General features: G+C 53.6%; 9 protein-coding genes across 9 annotated transcripts, besides 1 other annotated feature; 5 read left to right on the top strand and 4 right to left on the bottom strand.

The window, feature by feature from the left end:
• Positions 1-542: 542 nt before the first annotated feature.
• Positions 543-2,261, top strand: PODANS_1_10470 (uncharacterized protein; the record flags this gene model as incomplete). Its single annotated transcript, XM_001908675.1, has 3 exons — positions 543-815; positions 891-1,797; positions 1,855-2,261. The coding sequence occupies 3 exons, from the start codon at positions 543-545 to the stop codon at positions 2,259-2,261; spliced, it is 1,587 nt and encodes a 528-aa protein (XP_001908710.1).
• A 208-nt stretch (positions 2,262-2,469) lies between these two features.
• Positions 2,470-2,540, top strand: a tRNA (tRNA-Ser).
• Positions 2,541-2,772: 232 nt separating this feature from the next.
• PODANS_1_10460 (uncharacterized protein) lies at positions 2,773-3,782 on the bottom strand (the record flags this gene model as incomplete). Its single annotated transcript, XM_001908674.1, has 2 exons — positions 2,773-3,586; positions 3,637-3,782. The coding sequence occupies 2 exons, from the start codon at positions 3,780-3,782 to the stop codon at positions 2,773-2,775; spliced, it is 960 nt and encodes a 319-aa protein (XP_001908709.1).
• Positions 3,783-4,407: 625 nt separating this feature from the next.
• PODANS_1_10450 (uncharacterized protein) lies at positions 4,408-6,099 on the bottom strand (the record flags this gene model as incomplete). Its single annotated transcript, XM_001908673.1, has 7 exons — positions 4,408-5,031; positions 5,089-5,155; positions 5,215-5,263; positions 5,316-5,347; positions 5,418-5,452; positions 5,798-5,941; positions 6,046-6,099. The coding sequence occupies 7 exons, from the start codon at positions 6,097-6,099 to the stop codon at positions 4,408-4,410; spliced, it is 1,005 nt and encodes a 334-aa protein (XP_001908708.1).
• A 794-nt stretch (positions 6,100-6,893) lies between these two features.
• PODANS_1_10440 (uncharacterized protein) lies at positions 6,894-8,480 on the bottom strand (the record flags this gene model as incomplete). Its single annotated transcript, XM_001908672.1, has 5 exons — positions 6,894-7,547; positions 7,610-7,968; positions 8,025-8,093; positions 8,170-8,244; positions 8,447-8,480. The coding sequence occupies 5 exons, from the start codon at positions 8,478-8,480 to the stop codon at positions 6,894-6,896; spliced, it is 1,191 nt and encodes a 396-aa protein (XP_001908707.1).
• Positions 8,481-9,301: 821 nt separating this feature from the next.
• PODANS_1_10430 (uncharacterized protein) lies at positions 9,302-11,051 on the top strand (the record flags this gene model as incomplete). The annotated part of the gene is made up of 2 exons (XM_001908671.1): positions 9,302-9,672; positions 9,869-11,051. 2 exons carry the CDS (start codon positions 9,302-9,304, stop codon positions 11,049-11,051), a joined length of 1,554 nt encoding a protein of 517 aa, XP_001908706.1.
• A 1,328-nt stretch (positions 11,052-12,379) lies between these two features.
• PODANS_1_10420 (uncharacterized protein) lies at positions 12,380-14,702 on the top strand (the record flags this gene model as incomplete). Its single annotated transcript, XM_001908670.1, has 3 exons — positions 12,380-13,302; positions 13,362-14,051; positions 14,105-14,702. 3 exons carry the CDS (start codon positions 12,380-12,382, stop codon positions 14,700-14,702), a joined length of 2,211 nt encoding a protein of 736 aa, XP_001908705.1.
• A 1,046-nt stretch (positions 14,703-15,748) lies between these two features.
• On the top strand, positions 15,749-17,120 carry PODANS_1_10410 (uncharacterized protein; the record flags this gene model as incomplete). Its single annotated transcript, XM_001908669.1, has 3 exons — positions 15,749-16,638; positions 16,718-16,954; positions 17,021-17,120. The coding sequence occupies 3 exons, from the start codon at positions 15,749-15,751 to the stop codon at positions 17,118-17,120; spliced, it is 1,227 nt and encodes a 408-aa protein (XP_001908704.1).
• Positions 17,121-17,735: 615 nt separating this feature from the next.
• PODANS_1_10400 (uncharacterized protein) lies at positions 17,736-19,501 on the bottom strand (the record flags this gene model as incomplete). Its single annotated transcript, XM_001908668.1, has 2 exons — positions 17,736-19,139; positions 19,367-19,501. The coding sequence occupies 2 exons, from the start codon at positions 19,499-19,501 to the stop codon at positions 17,736-17,738; spliced, it is 1,539 nt and encodes a 512-aa protein (XP_001908703.1).
• Positions 19,502-20,055: 554 nt separating this feature from the next.
• Positions 20,056-21,530, top strand: PODANS_1_10390 (uncharacterized protein; the record flags this gene model as incomplete). Its single annotated transcript, XM_001908667.1, has 2 exons — positions 20,056-20,110; positions 20,170-21,530. The coding sequence occupies 2 exons, from the start codon at positions 20,056-20,058 to the stop codon at positions 21,528-21,530; spliced, it is 1,416 nt and encodes a 471-aa protein (XP_001908702.1).
• Between the last annotated feature and the right edge of the window lie 1,063 nt (positions 21,531-22,593).

Raw genomic sequence — 22,593 nt, 5'->3', positions numbered from 1 at the left:
GGTTTGTTGCTAAAAGATTCAAGGCTGAGTAAGATAGTTGATGAGATGATGTCTGGGAGGAAGGAGAGGTGGGTGATGGGGGAAGTGAATAGGTGGTTATATAGCTGGGTTCTTGGGTGAAAGATGGTGGTGTTGAGTTACACTTTCACAAAGGCACAAGTGAGCCTTGATTTCGAGGCGGTGAGGACAAAAACATGGAGTTAAATTGCGCGGTGAGTACAAAATTTACATTGTGATATGCCTCTTTTGTTTGGAAAACATGAGAGCATATGATCAGGATCGTCAATTGCTGGCTGGTCAAGAAGAGATGATGTCACTGGCTGGGCAGCGGTGGTAAGTGGTTCTGCCCTTCGCTGACAAAGGGTTAGGGTTGTACTGCATGGAAGCTATGATCAACTGGGATTTTGGTGACCATTTTGTGTGCTGCTCTCTTGTTGAACGACCACCACCACCTCGATCGAACCACACCACCACCTTCGGTCTATTTTCTGTCTCTCGATTCTGTGGAATCACGCCCGTGAGAGATGGTACGGTGAGGGACAATGCTGCCGGCTAATTTTCTCCGACGGGTAGCGGGTTGTGGTGGGGGAGTAATAGGGGGGAGGGCTCTGTCGTCGTTTTTTCCTGGACGACGCGTTGTTTCTGTCACTCATGGCCACAGTCACATCAGCAGCAGCCACAAGAGTCATCATGGCTGTCATAATATCGGTCAGCAAAGACGGATGATACAGAGCCTGCTGGCCAGGCACAAGTGTGTCACTGTTGGCCTTGGCTCATTAGAGTTGTCCTCCTCCATGTCAACAGCCGAGTTGAAGGTGAGTAGTTACGATTACGCAAGCCCGATGATACAAGGACAACAGGGCTAACCACTCACGACCGCTCTTTTCCAGAAAAGAGTCATTTCTGCTGTTGCTCAGAGCTTGCGCGTCTCGTCGACGGATGACGCTGCTGTGGTTCTTGTGTCCAGGTCACTAGCCCCTTGGCTGGAGGATCAGGCGTTTATGGCTGGGCTGCTCGAGGCTACGACCTCTGATGAGACGGGGAGGGAGCTCAGCGTCTTGAGTGCGGCGGTGGATGAAGTTCCACGGTTTCAGGGCGCTCCAAGTTCTTCCGAGGGTTTGTCTGTTTTGCGCGGAAGTTCTACCCGGGTGCTCCCCGGTCTGTGGGAAGTCGGGAGCAACCAGACCTTCTCACCTTCACAGCAACTGTCCTTCCTCGAGCTCCGTCTCCCTGGGCTCCAACCAAAAGCAGAGCCTCTCCAGGTCACGGTCCCTCTTGCCAATACCATCTTTACCACCGGGAAGTCCCACGCTCTTTTTGCGAGCAAATGGCGCCATGATCCCGCTGCGGCCCGAAAAGGCCTGAGCATGGCGGCCAGTGTCGAAAAGACAACACAGACTATCCTTCTTCCAGGGTACGATCAATCCTCGGCGAGTACCGTGTACACAGCACTTGTACCAGTCACGCGCCCACACAAGATTGTTGCCGGCCTGGGAAACATCCTTCGACAGGTCGAGGTGGGGGTCAAGCCAGAGCCGGCGTCCAAGGAACTTGAGGCGATCATTCCCGCACTTCTCAAGAAGCGCCTGGAGCACTCCGAGTCGGACGAGCTGACGTATAGTGGGCCTGTAGGCGTCTGGGCCTTGATCATGCCCGAGGGTGCCGTCGATCAGTTTCCCATCCCAAACCCCCTTGACGTGCAGAACTATGATCCATCTAGCGAGTGGGACTTGGTACATCAAACCTCGCAGGCCATGGACGGGCTAATAGCTGCCGGGTGCCAGTTGCGCAAGATCCGTAAGTCTTTATCTCTTTTCCTGCCACGACTGACGGCTCTGATACTCTTGTCAATAGTCAGCGGCGGCGGCGGCTGGGGTCTCAAGCAAGGCCTCCTGTCACTTGATCCAAACACAAGATACGCAAGAGAAGAGCACGAAGACATGGAGAGCTTTATACGGTCTTTCAAGCGCGAGGATGCCACCGGCGGTATTGTCACGCCGGGCTCCTACGTCCAGTTCTTCACCGAGGCCATCCCCCCAACAGAAAAGACAAGGCTAAAGCTGGCCTGGCCTTCTGACCGCCCTACCTTTGCCATTGGAACATCTGGCGGGAAGACGTCAGAGGAGGTGGAGACTTTCCCCGACCTCTTTGGTGCTGTCTCTTCAGAGGGTGTCTACATCTCTTCGGAAGAGAACGCCGCCATAACGACCAAGCTAGACGCGCCACAATCTTATGTGGTATCTCACGCGAGTGAGGAATAACATGCCCAGTGCAATGTGACAACACTGTACCGATATCATCTTCAACCTTGAGGTCGCGTCATGTGGCGCCAGGCCAGAGCCGTCCGTCGTTTGATAGAGTTCAAGAGACTCCGCTCCAGGAACGCCACGTCTTCCCTTCTGGCCCTAGCACAACCCAGGCCAGACTGGACAGCCCTTTAGCATTCCGAAATCAAAAGCCAGTTTCCGTGGCGTGGTAGTATAGCGGTTATTGCATTCCCAAGTTTGAGCGACGACCCAGGTTCGACTCCTGGCCCGCCAATCAGCGTTTGATTTTCCAGCATTTGTTTTTCTTTTTGCCCAAGTCCACACAGACATGGAGTCTGCCAACAATGCCCATGGATGTGAAGAGAAACCAGTTTGTGAAACTGGAGTTCAAATTAGCGAGGCAGTGTTTTTTGTAGTCGATTGAACTTTGAGCACTTGACAAACTCCCCGCCATCTATCGAACCACCCCCATCATGTCCATTCGCCCATATCACACCTCCCTTTCTCATTCCTCCTTCTCCTTCCTCCTCCCCAACCCCTCCCCCACCGCCTCAGCAACCCCCTCCACCGTCGTCCCCCTTTCCCTCTTCCCAATCCTTTCCCCTCCCAACACCGTCCCCTTCGCCACAAGCTCATATACCTTCGCCGCAGCCTCGAAAATCCCCTCCCACTCTTCCCAATTTCCATTCTCCCTATGAGTCTTTCCAATCTCCTCCATCTCCCTAACCCACCTGCCCGCCTTGGGAGCCAGCCCAGTAACAGCTTGTTCCAGTTTCTTCCCCGCTGCCTCACCCTGGAGTTCATTGACCGACTCCAATAGTTCGGGTAGGACGCCCAACTGGTGAGCGGTGGTCACTGACTGAAGTGCCACGGCCGCGTAACCTTTTGATAAGGAGGCGAAGACCATTTTCAGGCCGCTTGCCTGGCCTAGTTCGGGGGAGATGTGTTTTTCCCCGAGGACCTCACCGAGGCCAGGGAAGATATCCGAGAGAGAAAACGGGCCGGAGGTGGGAATGATCGGTTTCGTCCAACTGCCACCAATAAAAGAGGGGGGGCCGCCGAGGATGGAGCCGTCGATGAATTTGACACCAGTGAAAAGGGAGGAGATGGACAGCAGGGTAGAAGGGGAGACAGCATTCAAATCAGCATAAACCAGCTCCGTCTCCTTCCTATCCCACGCTTTCACCACCCTCTCCGCGGTCGAGTAGGCTTCGGCAGGGGGGACAATGGACAGGATGAGGTCCGAGTGGTCGACTAGTAACTCGTCAGAGGGGAGGAGGACGGCGCCGGCGGAGAGCGCGCGGGATTTGGTGTCCTCGCTGGGAAGGTGTCAGTATGGACAGGACACGTAAAATGGGAAGGAACAGACCTCCTGTCGGAAACATTGGTCAACACAGCATAATTATGCGCCATCAGCAACCGTGCGACCCCGCTTCCCATGTCCCCCATGGAGATGACCCCTATTAGGCCGAGGTGCCTGCCCCGGAGGGCGTCAAAGTCGGGGAGGTCTGCCATTGGAGGATTCAGATACTTGAAATATGTTTTAGACTTCCATAAAGTGACGGTTTTAGGGAACTTGAGGGCTGAAAATATTAGATGGTTGGTGAGTGAGGAGGGCTTTGTAAGTGACGGACGGGAAAGAATCAAACAACCCCGCGGTTGCGTGCTCACATTGCATCAGTTCTCAATGCTTAGGGCAAAAGGCAGCTACGACTCAAAACTCGGGCAAGAATGTATCGTCGTGTCTACAAGTCTGCCTGCATATCTAGTCCAGTGAACTTTTGGATTGATCATAGTAAAACAAAGTTCGTCTAGTACACCTATATGTACTTCAAAAACCGTGCTGTTGAATGATAATAACTTGGCCTTTGACAACATACATCCTGTACAGAACCGACCACCATGACTCTGGCAGTTTGAGCCGTACATAACACCACACCTCAGCAGCAACCCAAGACGCAAAACATCAACGCTTGATAAAGGAGTAGAGTTCCTATAGAATAACAGCAAAAAAAAAAAAAAAAAAAAGGCTGGCGCGTACCAACAAGCAGCGATATCCATACTTCGCTTTAGTTGCTTATGATTATAAAACCCCATCCCCATGCTATCCCGTGTACCAATCATTCCCCCGCTGACTGATCTACTCAATCATGTCAATGTCCCCGTCAGTCTGCTGCTGAGCCGCCGCACCATTCGCAGCAGGAGCCGCATCGTTCTGCTGAGCACCACCACCGCCAAAGTAATCCTCCATCTCGGCGTCCAATTCCTCTTGGGTCTTCTTTGGACGTCTCTCAGACTTCTCACCACCGCCACGCCCGCCGTCGTCACGTCTACCACCTCCACGCTCCCGACGGCCACCCCCGCCCTGTCTCCGGCCACCTCCACCTCCTTCACGACGTCTCGGGGGCATAGGGCTGCGCGAACGACTGGCGCCAGGTCGGTATCTGTCGATGCCCTTGCGAGCGGCCTCCTCATCAGACTGGCGATGGGGCGAAAGCGAGCGGGATCTGCCGCTCGGGACCGTGATACGCTCGGCAAGCGGGCGAGGGTTGATCGCAGTATCAAATGGGTTGCGCCTTGGGCCCGTAGGCATCATGGTAAGGCGGATTGGCTGGCCGGCAGCGTTGGCACCGTCAAACTCCTTGATTGCCTGTGCAGCGTCGTGGGATGACTGGTACGTGACAAACGCTGTACCCTCTGAGCGGCCGGCGCGGTCATACTTCATCTCCAACTTGACGAGAGGGCCAATGCTGGAAAAGAGTCCCTGCATATGCTGGTGAGCTTGAATCCCGAAACAGTCCACCAAAATGTTTTGACATACCTCCAACTCCTCTTGCGTCAACTCATAGTGGATATTATCCACACGGACCTTGCTGCCTCTCGAGTCGCTGAAACCCGGTTAGTTACCGTACATGAAAATAAAACACTCCATGGTATCCTGCCATACCCAGAGTACTCGTTCGAGTTTCGTCTTCTCGGAGCAGATCGGCGGCTCCCTACAAACAATTGTTAGCACGTCCCCCAAACCTCATCCTCGACCCAACATACCATGATCCTCATATCTGTCATGAACCCATTCGCTGCGGAATCCGTCAATTTTCCGGCCTGTGTCTTTAACCCGGGCCGATGGGTCGAAATATCTATACGTACGTGTCGAGGTTGCGAGGCGCTTCGTCTCTGAAGGACTGTTTCTCCCCCACAAGAAACGGGAGAGCTGTTAGCCGGCAAGTTTCAACCAATGCGTTACCTATTCCCCCCGGTCGCGATTCCGATCCGATCCGAGGCCGCATCGAAGCGCACACAACACACATCAGGGAGTATCGTCTGTGTGGATTGAATGGCGGCGTCGAACAGTCTGAGAAGTGACCCGGAGGTGCGGTAAGAGAGAAAGGGAGGAGAGGGTTCATTCAACCTAGAGATAGCGGTCGCCCGACGAGCTTAAGCAAATGGTGTTTTTTGCGAGAAACTTGACAACAGACCGTACTCAAAGAAAAACGGGTAGAGAGGAAAAACAATCGCAACGAGCGTACCTTTCTTACGCCATCCCTGGGATAATCCGACCGATTGTCGTTGTTGTTGTTGTTGTTGTTGTTGTTGTCGCGCCTACGGGGACGACCGTCCCGGGAATTGCTGCTGTTGCCGCCGCGGTTTCCCCGATTGCCTCCTCTGTTGTTCTGCAGTCTCGCGTCAGCATCTTCCTTCACGGCACCACCTGTGATGCAGGATGCCGGGGGGCGGTCAACAAGCAACCGGCGGTGGGGAGGGCTGTTGGACATACCTGCTTGCGGTCGGCAAGGATCTCGTCAAGGCTGCGGTCGAGAATACGTTCCATGCTGGGCAGTTTGGTAGGGAGGGTAAAGATCGAAAATGGGAGGCGATCTAGGTGATGTTGGCAATGGTCGAGAGTTGGTTCAAAGTTGCGGTCGCAACACAGTTGGAGAATGGAACGCCAAGGCCTTTAGACACAAGTGGGGCCGTTGTTGAGCCAAGATGGAACCGTCCTGTCCAGGACCCACTGTTGACCGCGGGGGTGTGCACGTACCGAGGGGCTGGATTTATATTCACTTGACGACTACATATATATTCACTTGACGCATATCAGACCTGTCAAAGAAGGCAATGGATGGACATGTCTTGGAAACAGCTCCAGGAGGCTCACATCATCAGTCACCATAAATAGTCACATATCGAACAGCCCTTCCTCGTCTCTTCTTCTGGGTTCGGTCTACGTCGAATTTTTGGTAACATCCCTGGATACACATAACACCGTGAAACAAGCCAAAGACAACGCAGATAAAAGAAAACCAGCCTTCATTGATAGGCACTATCCGTCCTAAAGCACCTCGCACCATCCAAACAGATTACGGTGCAGATGCTCTCAGCCTATCCCTCCTATCAACGCTTTTATGGGTAACGGAAACCCACCCCAGATGCCCAGGCCTTTGGCAAAAAAACTAAAATAAAAAAATTCCCGAGCGATAAAGCAGATTCCCTCCTCCCTACCTACCAGACGAACGCAATCACGCTGCTCTTCAGTGTATCTCAGTGCCGATGCGCAGAACGTGACCAGGTATGCCGTAAGAACAGAGAAAAACGGTCCAGGAACGTCGTACAGATGTGTGCTGTTTAGATGAGGTCGGCCACGTTCATCGGCATCTCCTCAATCTGGGTGCTGTAGAACTGCTCAATCTCGCGCATCATGCGGACATCATCAGCAGTGACAAAGTTGATCGCAACACCCTTGCGACCGAAACGACCACCACGACCAATGCGATGAATGTAGTTCTCACGGTTGGCGGGGAGATCGTAGTTGATGACCAGGGAAACCTGCTGGACATCAATACCACGGGCCAAAAGGTCAGTGGCGATGAGGACACGAGAGGAGCCGGAGCGGAACTCCTTCATGATGAGGTCACGCTGGGCCTGGTCCATGTCACCGTGCATGGCCGAGACGGTGAAATCACGGGCAGTGAGCTTGTCGGTAAGCCAGTCGACCTTGCGGCGGGTGTTGCAGAAGATGACGGCCTGGGTGATGGTGACAGTCTCATACAAATCGGAGAGGGTATCGAGCTTCCACTCCTCCTTCTCGACGGCGATGTAGAACTGCTTGATACCTTCAAGGGTAAGCTCGTCCTTCTTGACCAAGATGCGGACGGGGTCGCGCATGAACTTGGTGGTGACCTCAAGGACGTCCTGGGGCATGGTGGCCGAGAGAAGGACGACCTGGGTGCTCTGGGGAAGGAGCTGGAAGATGTCGTAGATCTGCTCGGTGAAACCACGCTAGAAGGGGGTTAGCTTGGATTCGCACCCACAACCCACACCAGCCCACAAATATTACTTACAGACAACATCTCATCGGCCTCGTCGAGGACAAACATCTTCATGGAGTCCGTCTTAAGGAAACGACGCTGAATCATGTCGTGGACACGACCGGGGGTACCGACAACCACCTGGGGGCCCTCGCCGAGAGCCTTCATATCGTCTCGGACGCTGGTACCACCAATGCAGGCGTGGCACTCAATGTTCATGAAGTCGCCAATGGCGACAACGACCTTCTGAATCTGCTGGGCCAACTCACGGGTGGGGGCGAGAATGAGGGCCTGGCACTGCTTGAGGGAGGTGTCGATCTTCTGGAGGACCGAGATAGAGAAGGTGGCAGTCTTGCCAGTACCGGACTGAGCCTGGGCGATAACATCATGGCCTGATATCTTGTTAGGACATGTCGTGTGTATGCGACGGGGGTTAGAGTAGTCTTACCCTTGATGACGGGCATGATAGCACGCTGCTGAATAGCAGAGGGGCGCTCGAAACCGTAGGCATAGATACCTTTGGAAATTGTCAGAAAATCTTTGATCTTATTGCCACCCTATTGGGTATCGTTGTCGACCGATGGGGTGCTTACCGCGGAGGAGCTCCGACTTGAGGTTCATCTCATCGAAAGAGTCGACGGTCTCATCGTAGTTAGACTCGATCTGTCCTGTATGTTGCCATCACGGTCAGCGGCTGTGCTTGCTCGTTCCGTTTGCGCATCGAGTGCTTTGGGGGGCCGGTGGGTTATGGGCGGGGTCGAAGGCAGAATGCGCACCGCACCGTGATGCCCAACGCTCTCGAGAGGTGCGCGGGCAGCGGCGATGCGACGCCATGCGATGCTCGTCAAAGGTGGAAGAAGCCAAACGTACCCTCGGGGACGTCCTCGAGACCCTTGTCAGCCATGATTGCGGTGTTGAGTTGGCAAAAATTTCCAGATCCAAGCGCTGCTTAGATCTAGAAATCAGAAAAAGATGGTGGGGTAGCGAGAAAAAAAATCCGCAGACGACTCGGAGAGTGTTGCGAAGTGCTTTTGAAGCTGGAGTCTCCTTATAAAAAGAAGATAGATTAGAGAGTCTCAGTTAGAACACTGAGAACAACTGAATCTAAAAGGCCGTTTGGTATCTTGGTTGTGGATTGTTTAGAATTGGTGGTGGACGGAGAAGAGAGACCAGAGCAGGGTGGGAGGGAAGTGATAAAAATTCGATTTGGCGGAGAATTTATGAACGCCTCAGGCATCAACCCCTCCCACTTTTGCCAACTCTTAGTGGGGCAAAGAGGCCCCCCATTCACTTTAGCGTTCTGCTCATTGTTTCCAGGCTTTGGAGCAACCGTTCCTACGGCACTGAGTGAGCCTCTGAAGGAATTGCAACCTCACCCACACCCGGCACCCAGTGGCCAGACTAACACCTCTTTTTTTTTTTTTTTTTTTTTTCCTGCGAGGAACTTTTTTTTTTCTTCACTTGCCGGGGGCAACCCACATCCTCGCCCACCTTTACGGCCCAACCAGTCGGCACACGTCATACGCATATTTCTCACATACTATCATCCAGTCGGTTGACTCACTTTTAGGAGGCTCTGGGGTGCTGTCAAGAGCGAGCAGTCCTTTTCTTCTATTTCCTTGGTTGCCCAAAGCCTGGCCTGGCCTGACTGACCGTTGAGGCTCCCGCCCCCCACACCTTACTTACCACCCCCTGACTCCTGAGAATCAGGGCGCCACACGAACGATGATTCTGCCACACCACCAACGCCACAACAGGAGTATTGCCTTTGAGGAGGCTGCCAATGGGAGCCAACCTTTGACTCACCGTAGCGTGACTGGGAATGGTGACAAGGAGGTAGATTTGGAGGATTCTACTGTTGACTCCTCGGCTGTGCCACTCCACCCGCTCGGTATCAAGCCGCTCGGAAACAAGTACTTCTCCAATGGGAATGATGCTCGGAAATACCTGGGCACTTTGCAGGGCCTCCCGGATGAGATGCTCATGCAGCTTCTTGAATATCTGGATACACGTACTTTGAGGCTTCTGGGCTACACATGCAAATTTCTCTTTGCTTGCTGCATGTCAGACGATGTGTGGAAGACAATCTTCTTGGAGTAAGTATTGTCCCTGTTTGTGGTTGATTTTTCACAAAGCATTCAGTTCAAAGGCAAGGGAGAAGCCGAGGATAATTTTTCTTTCTCTTTTCCCTGTGGTTGGAACCCTAATGGAGACCTTGTGACCTTTGTCTCGTTTGGGATGAATGGGCAAAGGGGGTTGTGCGAGTCAAAGGTCTAACGTTTTTCTCTCCAGGTCAGATTTGGGAAAACAGTCATCCTTTCCTTGGCTGGGGTCATGGAGATCTACCGTCTTAGGCCTCTCAACAGAGAAGCAGATTCAGATGGACTGCAGCAGTGTGTTTTCCGACGTGCTGCATCGCCCGTTCGTCTGCAGTCATATCTCGTTGCGCAACTACACGACCAAGATCCCAGCAGGAAACGAGATTGACCGCATGGAGGATCTCTCTTACGAAGAATTTGCTGACAAGTGGAGCAAGAAACCGTTCATCCTGACCAAGTGTATTCAGTCCTGGCCTGTCAGCCAGACTTGGAGCATAGACAGTCTCTTGGCCCAGTGCCCAGATGTCGTTTTCAGGGCAGAGGCTGTGGACTGGACGTTCAGGACATATTGCGATTATATGCGCAACAGCCGAGATGAGAGCCCCCTCTACTTGTTCGACCGAAAGTTTGCCGAAAAGATGAAGCTCAAAATTGGCAAGGAGGAAGGTGCGGCATACTGGAAGCCTGGCTGTTTTGGCTCAGATCTGTTCGAACTTCTTGGGGCCGAGCGTCCTGCCCATCGATGGCTAATCATTGGCCCCGAACGCAGCGGTTCAACATTTCACAAGGACCCCAATGCCACATCAGCCTGGAACGCGGTGATTCAGGGGGCAAAGTACTGGATCATGTTTCCTCCGTCAGCCTCGGTTCCTGGAGTCTACGTCTCCAAAGACAGTAGTGAGGTGACCAGCCCCCTCTCCATTGCTGAGTGGCTGCTTGAGTTTCACGGAGAAGCCCGACAACTTCCAGAATGCAGAGAAGGCATTTGCAGAGCGGGCGAAATTCTTCACGTTCCAAGCGGATGGTGGCATCTGGTGGTCAACCTGGAGGACGGAATTGCACTTACACAGAACTTTGTGCCCAAGTCGCATCTTGCCAATGTCTTGTCATTCTTAAGTGACAAGGCTGACCAAGTGTCCGGGTTTGAAGACGATGTGTCAGACCCATACAACCTCTTTGTGAAGCGTTTGAGAGAGGAGTGCCCTGAACTGCTTGAGGAGGGACTCAGGCAACTAGCCGAGAAGCAGGCACGAAAGAAAAGACGATGGGATGCCGTGGTTGGCGACAGTGAAGCCGAGGATCACCCACAGAAGAAAAGCACTGGGTTCAGTTTTGGATTCTGCTTTGGGGGCGATGATGATGAGGAAATTCCATGAATGCTGGCATTGTTGGATAGAAAGCCAAAAGTGTATAGAGCGTACTTACCTACATACCCACACTACCAACCTGTACACTGCCCGGGGTCTGAAGAAGCACCACAGACTGCGAAGGGTCTCAAAAACACCACATAGAGGCACAAGAGGACACAAGTTGCAACCAGGCGGCTCACACATCGCGCCTCATCTCAGCACAAGTACACTTTTTGAAGGTGGCTGAGCTCAGCAAACGGTGCAGAAACGAGATGCTTCACCGAAACTTGACATATCACTACTGACACCGCAGTGGCCGTTCCGAAGACCAGAGCTCCCAAACAGAGGCTCCTTTGTATGAAAATACTATAAAATGACATGTCCAAAAGAAATCCCAAGTGTCAAATTGATCAAGTGAGCACGTTGAAGTCATGTTTCTTTGTCTTGGCCCTGTGCCAATCAGATGGCCCATCCCGGTGTGCTAAAGTCGGGCGGCGCTATGGTCCTAGCTTTGGCTGTCATTCATGCTGACCCTGGCACTGCCCGCACAGTGCCGCGAGAAAGCGGTGTTGGGGCTGCCGTCCCGCAGAATAACTGAATTTGAAGATAGACTGCACAGTGTTTCGGCACTGTCCCCGTGGGGCCTCTCTTCCCCCAGCTCCGCAACAGCAGCACTGTGGACTGTGGACTGTGGTCGAACTGAACCCGACCGACACACCTCCCGGGCCATCACCCATCTCAGCTGAACTCGCAGCCTGTCTGCCTGGCTTTTTCCTACCTCATCTGCTTGCCCTCCTTCTGTTTTCTTTTGGACTCTACTTTCCCAAGTGCTGCTCTACCCATGCCGCCTTGTTTGTTCTTGTCCGCCCCTCATTAGCAAGCCGCCGACCCCCGCGTTCCTGCCTCGCTGCCTCGATCGACTCCCGATTCCGACGACCCCCTTTCCACACCAAGGACCAACGGGTCCGACGATCTCCCAAAAGACAGCCCTGGCATGATAACAACATGCTGTTAGACAAGACTGGCTGCCCCGAAACCGACGTCCACCACCCCCATTATCGCATTACTATACTAGTTGACCCCTGAGGGCGGTTCAAGTTTGACACCTTGGCGCCGACGACAATCTCGAGCACGACGATCGGGTCTCTGACAGTTAGCTTGTACCAACACCTCAACTCAACCCACACTTTCGCTTTCCCAATACTGCCTTCGTCGTTACACCGTTTTCTCGGGCTCGCATTCATCCTGCGCGTTCCACACCGCCAGCAACACGTATACGGACGGCCTGCCTTCATACCAACATAATACTAGCACCCGGGAGCCTCTCGAAATAATAATACGGCGCGCGCACAATCATGGTTTCTGACGAGACCTACGAGATCTGCCTCCCGATCCTTCAAGACCTTACCCTGGAAGATGAGGATAAGACCGACAAGCTCGAGGAGGTCTTGAGGGAAAAGACAACGCTGAGGGACCAGGCGCTAGAAAATGCAATATTAGACGCCCTCTGGCGATTTCGAGATGGAGGTGGGACGGCAACATCACCGCCGTCTATACGGCAGACCATCTTGCGGCGTCCTTCACCGGCCCCCTGGCGCGGCTCCGGAACCCCACTGTCGGGCTCACCGCGCTTGGGTGTTAGCCCCCTTGCCCCGCCAGGATTCATGCCGACCCCTTTCAGTCGGGCCAAGTCCGTAACGGCCTCCCCCTTCGGCTCGCCGAGACCGTCTCCGAGGCTGGCCTTTGCCGCTCCCGTGCCTCACAGCCCAAGCTTGAATGCGTACCGTTTCAACGATGAGCCGCCCTCTCAGGAGGTTTTTGGCGACTACCAGTCTGACAATGTGGACTGGCTGGTGAGCGATGATGCCGCCAGTGTAACCTCGTCAATCGGCAACGCCAGTGGCCTGAACGTGGCGGCTCCCGAGTTCGTATCCACGCGCCAGGAGACAGATATGAGCCCGTACGACATGCTGCGCACGATCCTGGGACCTACCAAGACCGATGATGAGATTAGTGCTGCCCTTGCCATGCATGGCTACGATCTTGGTGCCACTGTCCAGGCCATCATGGAGACACAAATGCAAGACAACCTCGCTCTGGCCGCCCAGGCCGAGGAGGCTCGAGTGACTATCGGGAGGTCACTGACTCCCGACAACCGACCGTCGACCCCAGGAGACCAGCAAAAGACGGGTGTCATTTGCAAGTTTTATCTGTCCACCGGAAGCTGTCTGCGCGCCGACTGCCGTTTTAGCCATGATTTGAGCAGTCACATTTGCAAGTAAGTCTCGAGAGTAGAGTTCGAAAATTGTCGGTCATGAAAAACTGACACAACTTTAGATACTGGGTGGCAGGCAACTGTCTCGCTGGGAGCACTTGTATCTTCTCGCATGACCCGGCACACCTGGCCAACAGGCTTCATATCGATGGGTCGGATACACCTCCTACCCAGCACGCCACGGTTAATCTGCAAGACTACAGCAGCTTCCCAGCTCTGCAGCCCGGCACTCCGGAGCAACTGCCTATCTTTGCGGCCGCTGGCAACTATCCGGCCCTCGGTGTTACGCCGCCCCCTGGGTTTAAAGGACACCATGGCTACGCTAACGACCGGCCGCGATCCCGGCCTGGAAGTCGCCATCAGCAAAAGGAGGCAACACAGCCTGTGCCCTCGCCGGATGATGCGGATGCTTTTCCTTCGCTCGGGGCTGCCCTTGCCAAGCAGGGTAAGAAGCACCATGGCAAGAGGGGTGGGCACGGTCACGGTCACAAGGAGAACTTTCCTCCTAGCACACTTGCCGATATCGTCAAGATGTCGCCATCCCCTACGCCTTCGCAGCAGTCCCGAAAGATGGCCCGCAATGGTAGTTCGACTAGCATTCGCAACGGCGAGAACAGCGCGGCCGCCCAAGCCATCCCAAATCCCAAGCATATTCCGTGGCTCGAGACGGGCGAGAAAGCCAACAAGGCCTATCTCAAGGCACGCCAGGAGGCTATCAAGCATGGTGGCCTCCGCAACAAGTTTCTCCAAAGGTGATCGTGAGTTGAAACCAATAGCAAGCGGTGAAGACTAACAAAGTTCACAGTGCTGCTCAAGCCTGGAATCGTAACGATGCCAGAGCCGCCAAGGCACTCAGTCTCCGGGGACAGAGCGAGAACGACCTGATGCGGAGAGCTCACCGCGAGGCAGCCGATCAGCTGTACAAGGAGCGCAACAAGGACCGGGCCAACTGCCCAGAAATCTACGTGGACCTGCACGGGCTGCACCCCGAGGAGGCGGTCGAGTATCTGGAGAAGGTGCTCATGGAGAACATTTCCGAGGTCAGACCAATCTACGCCATCACGGGCACCGGCCACCACAGCAAAAATGGTAAGGACAAGGTTGGCAAGGCGGTCCGGAGCTTTTTGAACGAGTGGCGGTATGCCTACCGGGAGTTTTCTGTGCCGGGCGACCGCAACAGCACGGGCGGCATCTTGGGCATTGACGCGCGGAGCTGGGACCGGAGTCTCTCCAAGGACGGGGCGACGCATGCGAAGAAGGATGGCGGCGGTGGTGAGGGGGGAGAGAAGGAGGATGTGGATATTCTTTCGCAGGGTGTCGAGATTGGGGAGGGCAAGGTCAAGCTTCTTGTTAGGGACACGTCGGTTGCCAAGGAGCCACCCAAGGGGCCGGCGAGGAGGTGACGCCCTTTTTCCGAGGAGGAGGGGGGGGGGTTGCTGATACTAACTGGTTGGCTGGATGGGGTAGAATAGAGCAAAAAACAGTTTATTAAACCTTTGTTTGTTCCAGTTGGGATAATGTGAAATGTAGAGGTTATACCTATGCAGAGACGGGCCCGGGGATGTGGGTTGTGCCGTTGATGACGTCTTGTTGCCCTATCTACCTAAGTAGGTATGTCATGCAAGGCGCTCTGAGTGCGTCGGATTGCGCGGCTGGCAGGCTTTCGGGTGCTACCGAGGATGCAAGAGGTTGCGTTACTTCTTTGACATCCATCCCAACTTGTTGGTTCGGGACATCTTAATATTGTTCGCATCGCATTCTCATATCTTTGGGGAAAGGGAGGTCTCGGTTTCATGATGCAGTCTGCTGTGGTGTGGTGCCCCTGAAACTACTGTTTTAGGTCTAGCCTTACGCCGTTTTAGGTTGTTCTTTGGGCTGGGCCTTCTGGAACTCGGCGGCGGGATGATCGGGGGGGGTCGGCTGGTTGTGAGGCTGAGCCAGCTCGTTGCTGACTTTAATTCCAGTTGGGTCCAGATTTCGGGGGATCCTTTTTTTTCGCTATCTTATTTTGGAATTAGGTATCCCTTTTTTCTTTTCGACACCCTTGGTCACAGGAGGCATTTCTGTTTTACTTTTACTTCTGAGAGAGAGAGAGAGATAGTTTTGTTGGAGTTATTGTGTAGGTGCAAACCCAATGGACTTGCAGAGGCAGTGACACGCTCAGCGACAAGACGATAAGTAGCAGGGCGGAGAGGGAACGAAAGCCGTGGGTACCGCGGAGACCGAAGAGTGAACAAACGAACAAACGAACGTACCGAACGAAGAGGGATAACCTAGAAAGTGGAGGAGGGTACATATTCTTGGGCTTGGCTTGCGATAACAACGCACGAGAACTGGTGGAAATTGTTGCGACACTATATACATACACTTTGAACGAGACGTCTACCACCACGACATCTTCACCCAACGAACCGATCGGACAACACCGAGGCTTATAACAACGACGACCATGCCAGGCGAAGAATTTCCCCCCTTCGGCCCCTCATCAGGAGGAGGGGGACGAATCCCCTCCCCAACCAAAAACACCTTCAACCACCACCATCGCCTCTCCCTCTCAACCTCCTCCTCCCCCTCTCCATCACTAACCTCCGTCCCGAGAATCACCTCCAACCCAACCTCCCCCAATCTCCAAAACGACCTCTGGCAGCAACAATCCCAATCCCGACCCCCCTCCACCTCCTTCTCGTCCTCCCGCCGACTGAGCACCACCCGCCGCCGATCCAACCCCTACTCCTCCAACCCCCTCCTCGACACCCCCCAGTCCTTCCTCCAAAAAGCAACAACAACAGCAATCACCCTCTCCCAATCCACCCTCCGCCTCTTTCTCTCCCTCCCCCGAACCCAACAACTCCTCGTCCTCTTAGCCCTCTCAGTCCTTTTCTCCCTAGGAATCCTCTTCCTAGTCTACTCCCACACAATCTTCACCTCCCTCGCCCCCCTAGCCGCATCCTGGAAACAATCCTGGCTTTTCCTCATCGTAATATTCCTCCTCACATGCCTAACCGGCTTCCCCCCCATAATAGGCTACAGCACCTGCGTCACGATCACCGGTTTTGTCTATGGCTTCCCCCACGGCTGGCCCATCGCCGCAACAGCAACGGTAGCCGGTTCGACTGCCGCTTTCGTCACCTCACGCGGCGTGTTAAAAGGCTATGTCCACAACCTGGTAGGAAAAGACAAACGATTCGTTGCGTTGGGGCAGGTGCTGAAAAAGGACGGGGTGGTGGTGCTGGCGATGATTAGGCTTTGTCCGTTGCCGTACTCGTTGTCGAATGGGTTTTTGGCTACGGTTGGGAGTATTAGTCCGGTTACTTTTGCTGGGGCTACTGCGCTCACGACGTGAGTTTTTTTTTTTTTTTTTTTTTTTTTTCTTTTACCTATCATGATGGTATGTGCTGACTGACGGGGAATTTTATAGACCGAAATTGCTAGTCCACATTTTTATTGGCAGTCGGCTTGCCTTGTTGGCCGAGTCGGGGGATAAAATGACAGGGTTTGACAAGTTTGTGAATTATGCTTCTATGGCGGTGGGGGCGGCGGTGGGCATGGGGGTTGCGTGGGCGGTTTATAAGAAGACGATGCAGAGGGCCGAGGAGCTTGCGGGAGAGGATCTGGAGGGGGGGTTGCTGCCAGAAGCTGGAGAAGAAGAGGAAAGGTTGGTCGATCCGGATGAGATGGATGCTGCGGCGGTTGATGTGCTGATGGATGATGATGATATTAGCTTGTGGGATAATGATAGTTCGGGGATGACGGGACAGGAGCAAGGGTATAGGGATGATGTTTGGGAGGATGCGCCTGAGTTGCCGAGGGGGTTTAAGTGAAGGAGGAGGGTATGTTCAAACAAACGAGGGGGCGGGGATCAAAGGGAAGGGGGCAACTTTGGTTGGGAGTTGAAGGGGAGAGGGTATTTACAAAGCAGGTGAATATATGGGTGTGTGTGGGATTACCTATCTGTGGTTGGATCTGGGTTGGCAAGCATTTGGCGGCGTTTTGGTTGGAGGTTTTGGATGTTGCAGATTTGATATTTTTACACTGGCAAGGCGTTGTTGGGGTTGTTTTCTGGAAATCACTTCATCAGTTTACCAAGGGGATCACACAAAGGAGAAATCTAGATGGCCACATTGTGGAAACAGAAAAACAGGACTGCGACCTCTCAATGAAGGCTTCGGAAGATGTGACATATGCATTTCGATTATCTCTCTGAGGTCTGGAGAGAGCCTTGTACACGTACTCAAGCAAAGAGTTGTTTCTGTCTTTTACAGCAGGCAGGCCCATTGTTCCCGAGCATGTTCCCTACATGTCATGTCTACCTCAAATGCTAATGCTATAAACCAATTAACCTGCTCTCAATACCTTGTGATACTATCCTGATTCTTTGCCCCAAACTCCTCGCTTGCCAAAACATTATACATGCAAAAAGAAAAGAGATGCCCGCCCTATTGTTTCTGTTGCTGCCACTGTTGCATAAGCTGCATGGCCTGTTCCATCGGATACCCAATGAACACCGGCCCGTTGAAGTTATACACAATCTGCGGCGGCCGATCGGCGCCTTTGTCGCCCGATGTTGGGGCGGCAGGTTTGACAGACTCGGGGAGGTTGACAAACGGTGGCTGGGGCGGACTCGAAGGCAACTCCTGGTGGTACTTAAGCGGCAAGTAGAATGTGTTCAAATTATGGCCAGCGTTGAGATTCGGGTCTGCCGTCGGAGGATGCGGTTTCATTTGGGTTTTGAATCCCATCTTGGTATGGTCAAAGGGACACTTCTTAGGTTCCGCTTTGACTTCTGGCGCAACTGCCGGGGCCTCTGTTCTCATCGGAGGGACGGGCGATGAGCTGCGGACAGGAGGTATATCTTGGGGTCGCAGGCCGGCTTGGATAGGCACAGGAATTCCCCAAGGTCTAGTCGGCGACTCGCCCACACGGACCTCGCGGAAGTTGCGGTCGAATCTATTCTCCCGATCCCCTTCCTCGTCATGAGGCGTCGGTGGCATCTCGTTATCCTGGATGTCAGGATCGGCAGCAACAATCGTCTGGGCCCAGTCCTCTACTCTCTTATTCGACGAGGTGCTGCCCACCCTGGTCTTGTCGTTCCCGGCAGCAGGAGGTAACATGGGGCGGTGCAAGTGGCTCAAGTCTTCGACCATGCTCACGAGGTTACCATACTTGGCGTCGAGCTTTCTTATCTGCTCTTCGTTCCGCTGATACCTCCTGACGCAGACCTCATGGCTTCGGGGAATCTCATGCTTGTGGGTCTCCACGTAGTGCGCAATTTCTTCAGGCGAGTGCTTGTCTAGGAAACGGATCGGACATTTGGAGGCAGTAGCGGCGGCCGTGGGACTGGGCACGGCATCTTCAAGCATGGCGGCGCATATGGGATCAGTTGACTTGTGAGGCGTGGGATCAGCACCGGCGCCGCCAGCAAGGTCCTGGGAGCCGTCGACCTGCTCAGCGTGGTGACCATGAGGTATGCCGTTTTGATTCAGCTTGGTCGAGAAGGGGCACGCTAGGGAGCCCTTTCTCCCATGAACGGTAAAGTCCTTTTCCAGGACCGTTGACGCAGCCGTCAACCCTTCCATTCCTAGCGACAGCGGAGTGTCTTGACCTGACCTGGCAAACTGGACTGCGTCGGTCATGGCGATAGCAAGCTGCTTTGCGGCTTTGCGTCCCTCTCTGATGAGCAGCGCGATTTGGTGCTGGTTGTTCCCGTCAAGTCCACGTTTTGGCAAAGGCACAGCTGACGTTGCCGTCGCGAGTAGATGTAAATCTGGTGGTATTTGGAGTTTTGCTAGAGTCTCGGACACGTCTGGTACTGCATACTTGTCGGCGAGATATTGAAACTGCTTCACGAGCTTGATGTTAGCAAACTGTGATCGACCGCAAGAAGATGACGGGGGTCGTAACGTAAAAGAAAATGCCAGCGAAAATATCAGAGTGTGAATAGTGTCTCCATCTGCTGCTCGTTTAAAACAGCTCCAGATCTAGAGCTAATGAAATCATCATATGAGGCTGGGGAGGGGTGACATCGCAAAGTAGCGATGAGACGAGAACAAAAAATAAAGGAACGTACCTGTTCATGGGCGTAGCGCAGCTTGTGCTCCAAGATGGTTTTGCGATCAATCAGCGACTGAACTTCGTCTGCAAGGGCGGCGAAGGACTCTGTCAGAGTCTGGATGAGGATTGCGGCAGACATCCCATGGGTCATGAGGGGAGATGCCGCATTTGTAAGCTCTTGCTTGGTATAACAGAGAAAGAAGAGCTTGGTGGAAAATGGTTGGTCTGGAAGAGGGAAAACAGTCGCGCCAGCTTTTTAAACCACCCCGCCGAGTCCACTTTTAGCGACCAGGCCCTGAATGTTTGGCCGATTCCGTGGCTGGGCGGGGCGACCGTTAGCGTGGTGCAGGGATCTGGAGATCAGGTGTGGTCCCAGCTCCAATCTGCAGCGGAGCACAACCTCGATGCTGATGGCGCCTGTGGTTGTACCTAGCTGGAAATCGATGTCTGTGGAGATCGTGGCTCTTGAAGAGGTACCCAAGGTAGATGGGAACTGGCGATGGAATGCGTTTTGGATCAGTTGTTGCAGCCTGTCGTGCCTCACATAGGGTTCTGTAAGTTAATACGAGCTTGTTCTCTCATCTCATTCGCCATGAGGCAGTCACAACCTAGGTGGAAGCCGATGGGTAGTTCAAGGTTATTATCCCCGCATCTGCAACTTTTTAACTACTTCCAACGGCCACTTCTTAAACAACAACATGCAAGATGGATCCTGTTTGGACTGCGCGTCTGGTCAGCAGCCGGTCACATATTCATCCTGGTAATGGCCCTTATTTCTATCTGTTACAAGTATTGAATCTTTGGTTAACCCATCACTAGGCGGTTTTCATGTGACTGAGCTGTTCTTCGAGGTCCCGTTGAACTATGCTCGCCCGGGAGACGGAACCATTCGGCTCTTTGCCCGCAGCATAAGCCGGCCGGAGAAGACTATTCCAGGACTCTCCAAACCGGCGGATGAGCCCATAAAGCCGTATCTGGTCTACCTTGAAGGTGGCCCAGGCTTTGGTGGCCCTGAGCCCCGAAGCCATCCCGTTTCCAACCGTGCCTTGGACGCCGGATACACGGTGCTTTATGTCGACTACCGCGGGACCGGAATGAGCAACCCCATCCACACAGACCTCGTCCTCAAACAGGGGGACGTCAACCAGCAGGTCGAGTACCTGAAGCTCTTCCGCGCCAACAGCATCGTGCGAGACCTCGAAGCGATCCGGCTTTGTCTGACCGAGTCCTGGAAGCCAGAGTATCAAACATGGTCCATTTTTGGGCAGTCATTCGGCGGCTTCGTCTGTCTGTCATACTTGTCCAAGTACCCCCAAGGCCTTAGAGAGGTTTTCATGACCGGCGGTCTGGCCCCTGTCGAGCGCCAACCTCTAGAAGTGTATTCCGCCCTCTATAGAAAGGTCATCCAGCGAAACGAAGCCTACTACAGCAAATATCCTGAAGACGAGGCGAACGTCGCCCGAATCGCATCATACCTGACCACGAATGAAGCCGATATCCTCCTTCCCGGAGGTGGTACTTTTACAGTCCACCGTCTCCTCGGTCTCGGCATGGCCTTTGGTGGCCACGGAGGTCTAGATACTGTACACAATCTAGTAGTCAAGCTCATTTCCGACCTGGATCAGTTCAACTACTTTACCACTCCGACACTGATGGCACTTGAGCGTGAGGTCCCTTTTGACAGCAACCCTGTCTACGCCATTCTACACGAGAGCATCTACTGCTCCAGGGGCGTAGCGTCCAACTGGGCGGCACTGAATGCAGCTCGCAAGTTTGAAAACTTCTTCTTTTGGACGCAATCTGATCATAGCCAGTTGTCTCTGCCAGTGGATGGAATGGTCAGATTTTACTTCTCGGGCGAGATGGTTTTCCCTCAATTCTTTGACACGTATCCCACCTTGAGGCCGCTCAAGCCAGCGGCGGAAGCGTTGGCGAGATATTCTCAGTGGGAGGAAGATCTGTACGATGAAGAGCAGCTGCGCCGTAACGAAGTACCTGTGTACGCCGTGAGCTATATTGACGACATGTACGTTGACATCGGGGCAGCGAGGGAGACGGCCGCGTTGGTCAAGGGGATCAAGGTCCACGAGACGAACCAGCTTCATCACAATGCCATCCGGGCAAAAGGGGACGAGGTGCTAGGGATGCTGTTTAAGTTGCGGGATGATACCCTGGATTAGCGGGCAACTGACTGATGCAGAAGAGGCGTGAGATATGAATAAATACTTGAGCTGGCTCATCTACGAACTTCTCGAATAACGGTATGCTGTGTCTCCGAGTGACCACAACGACGAATGACATAACTCTCCGAGCTCGCTCTTGCCCTCTTGTCCCAGCATCAACCCTCGCTCCTTCCTCCACCACCCCCTTCTCGCACCACCAGCCCTCGCTCCTTCCTTCCTTGTTTGTCCCCGCACCTTCCTCCTTCCCCAACAACGGTATGTATATCTCGTCCAACACATCTTCTTCAACAAAGAACAGCAGCTCACTCTGGCCAAATGGTCAAGCGGGAAGACTTGCTGGCTGAGGGCAAAGCCCTCCCCCCCCCCTCCCCCACCCAGTTGTCTCGACCCCGGAGAGCTTCCTTGTTCAAATCCTCGTAAAACCGAGTTTTCGGCGCCACACACCACAACCAAATAAAGTGTGGATGCCGGCGATCTTTTTGGACTTTTACACCTTTTTGACCTGCCTAACTTACACGTCGATACTTTCTTTTGGCTATTCGGAATCTAGTCGTTGTAGTGTTTTGTTATGAGTAAATACCGGATGAAATTAGTGAAAGGAAGTTCACACAGCTCAGTCTATTCACATTGCTTGACTCTTTACAATATCTCAACATGGTTCAGAGCGTTCTTTCAATTCCCATCACCGACACACCATAATAAGCATCCAATCTATATGGTATTTCCAAAACATGACAAAACTCCAATCCAATAACCCCCATCCCCACCATTATCACCCATTCCCCATCACCGGAACATTGACAAACCATAACCTCCCCTTCTCCTACCTCCTCCCAGGCCAATTATTGTGCCCATACATAACCTGCCCCTGCACCTGTCCCCCTCCTCCATTCCACCCCCCATAACCCTGATAATTCCCCGGCGGCCCAGGCGGCGGCAGCGGATGATTGTGATGATGTCCCCCCCCACCATGGTGCCCCCCTCCCCCTCCCCCATTCTGCACCATCACACCCCGTTCTCCCTCCGTTGATCCCACCAACACTCCTAACCCCATCCATCC

This window comes from Podospora anserina, chromosome 1, assembly GCF_000226545.1.
Source record: "Podospora anserina S mat+ genomic DNA chromosome 1, supercontig 2".
In the NCBI taxonomy this organism is placed as follows: domain Eukaryota; kingdom Fungi; phylum Ascomycota; class Sordariomycetes; order Sordariales; family Podosporaceae; genus Podospora; species Podospora anserina.
The sequence above is the reverse complement of the archived record's forward strand: the minus strand, read 5'-3'. Positions and strand labels throughout refer to the sequence as shown.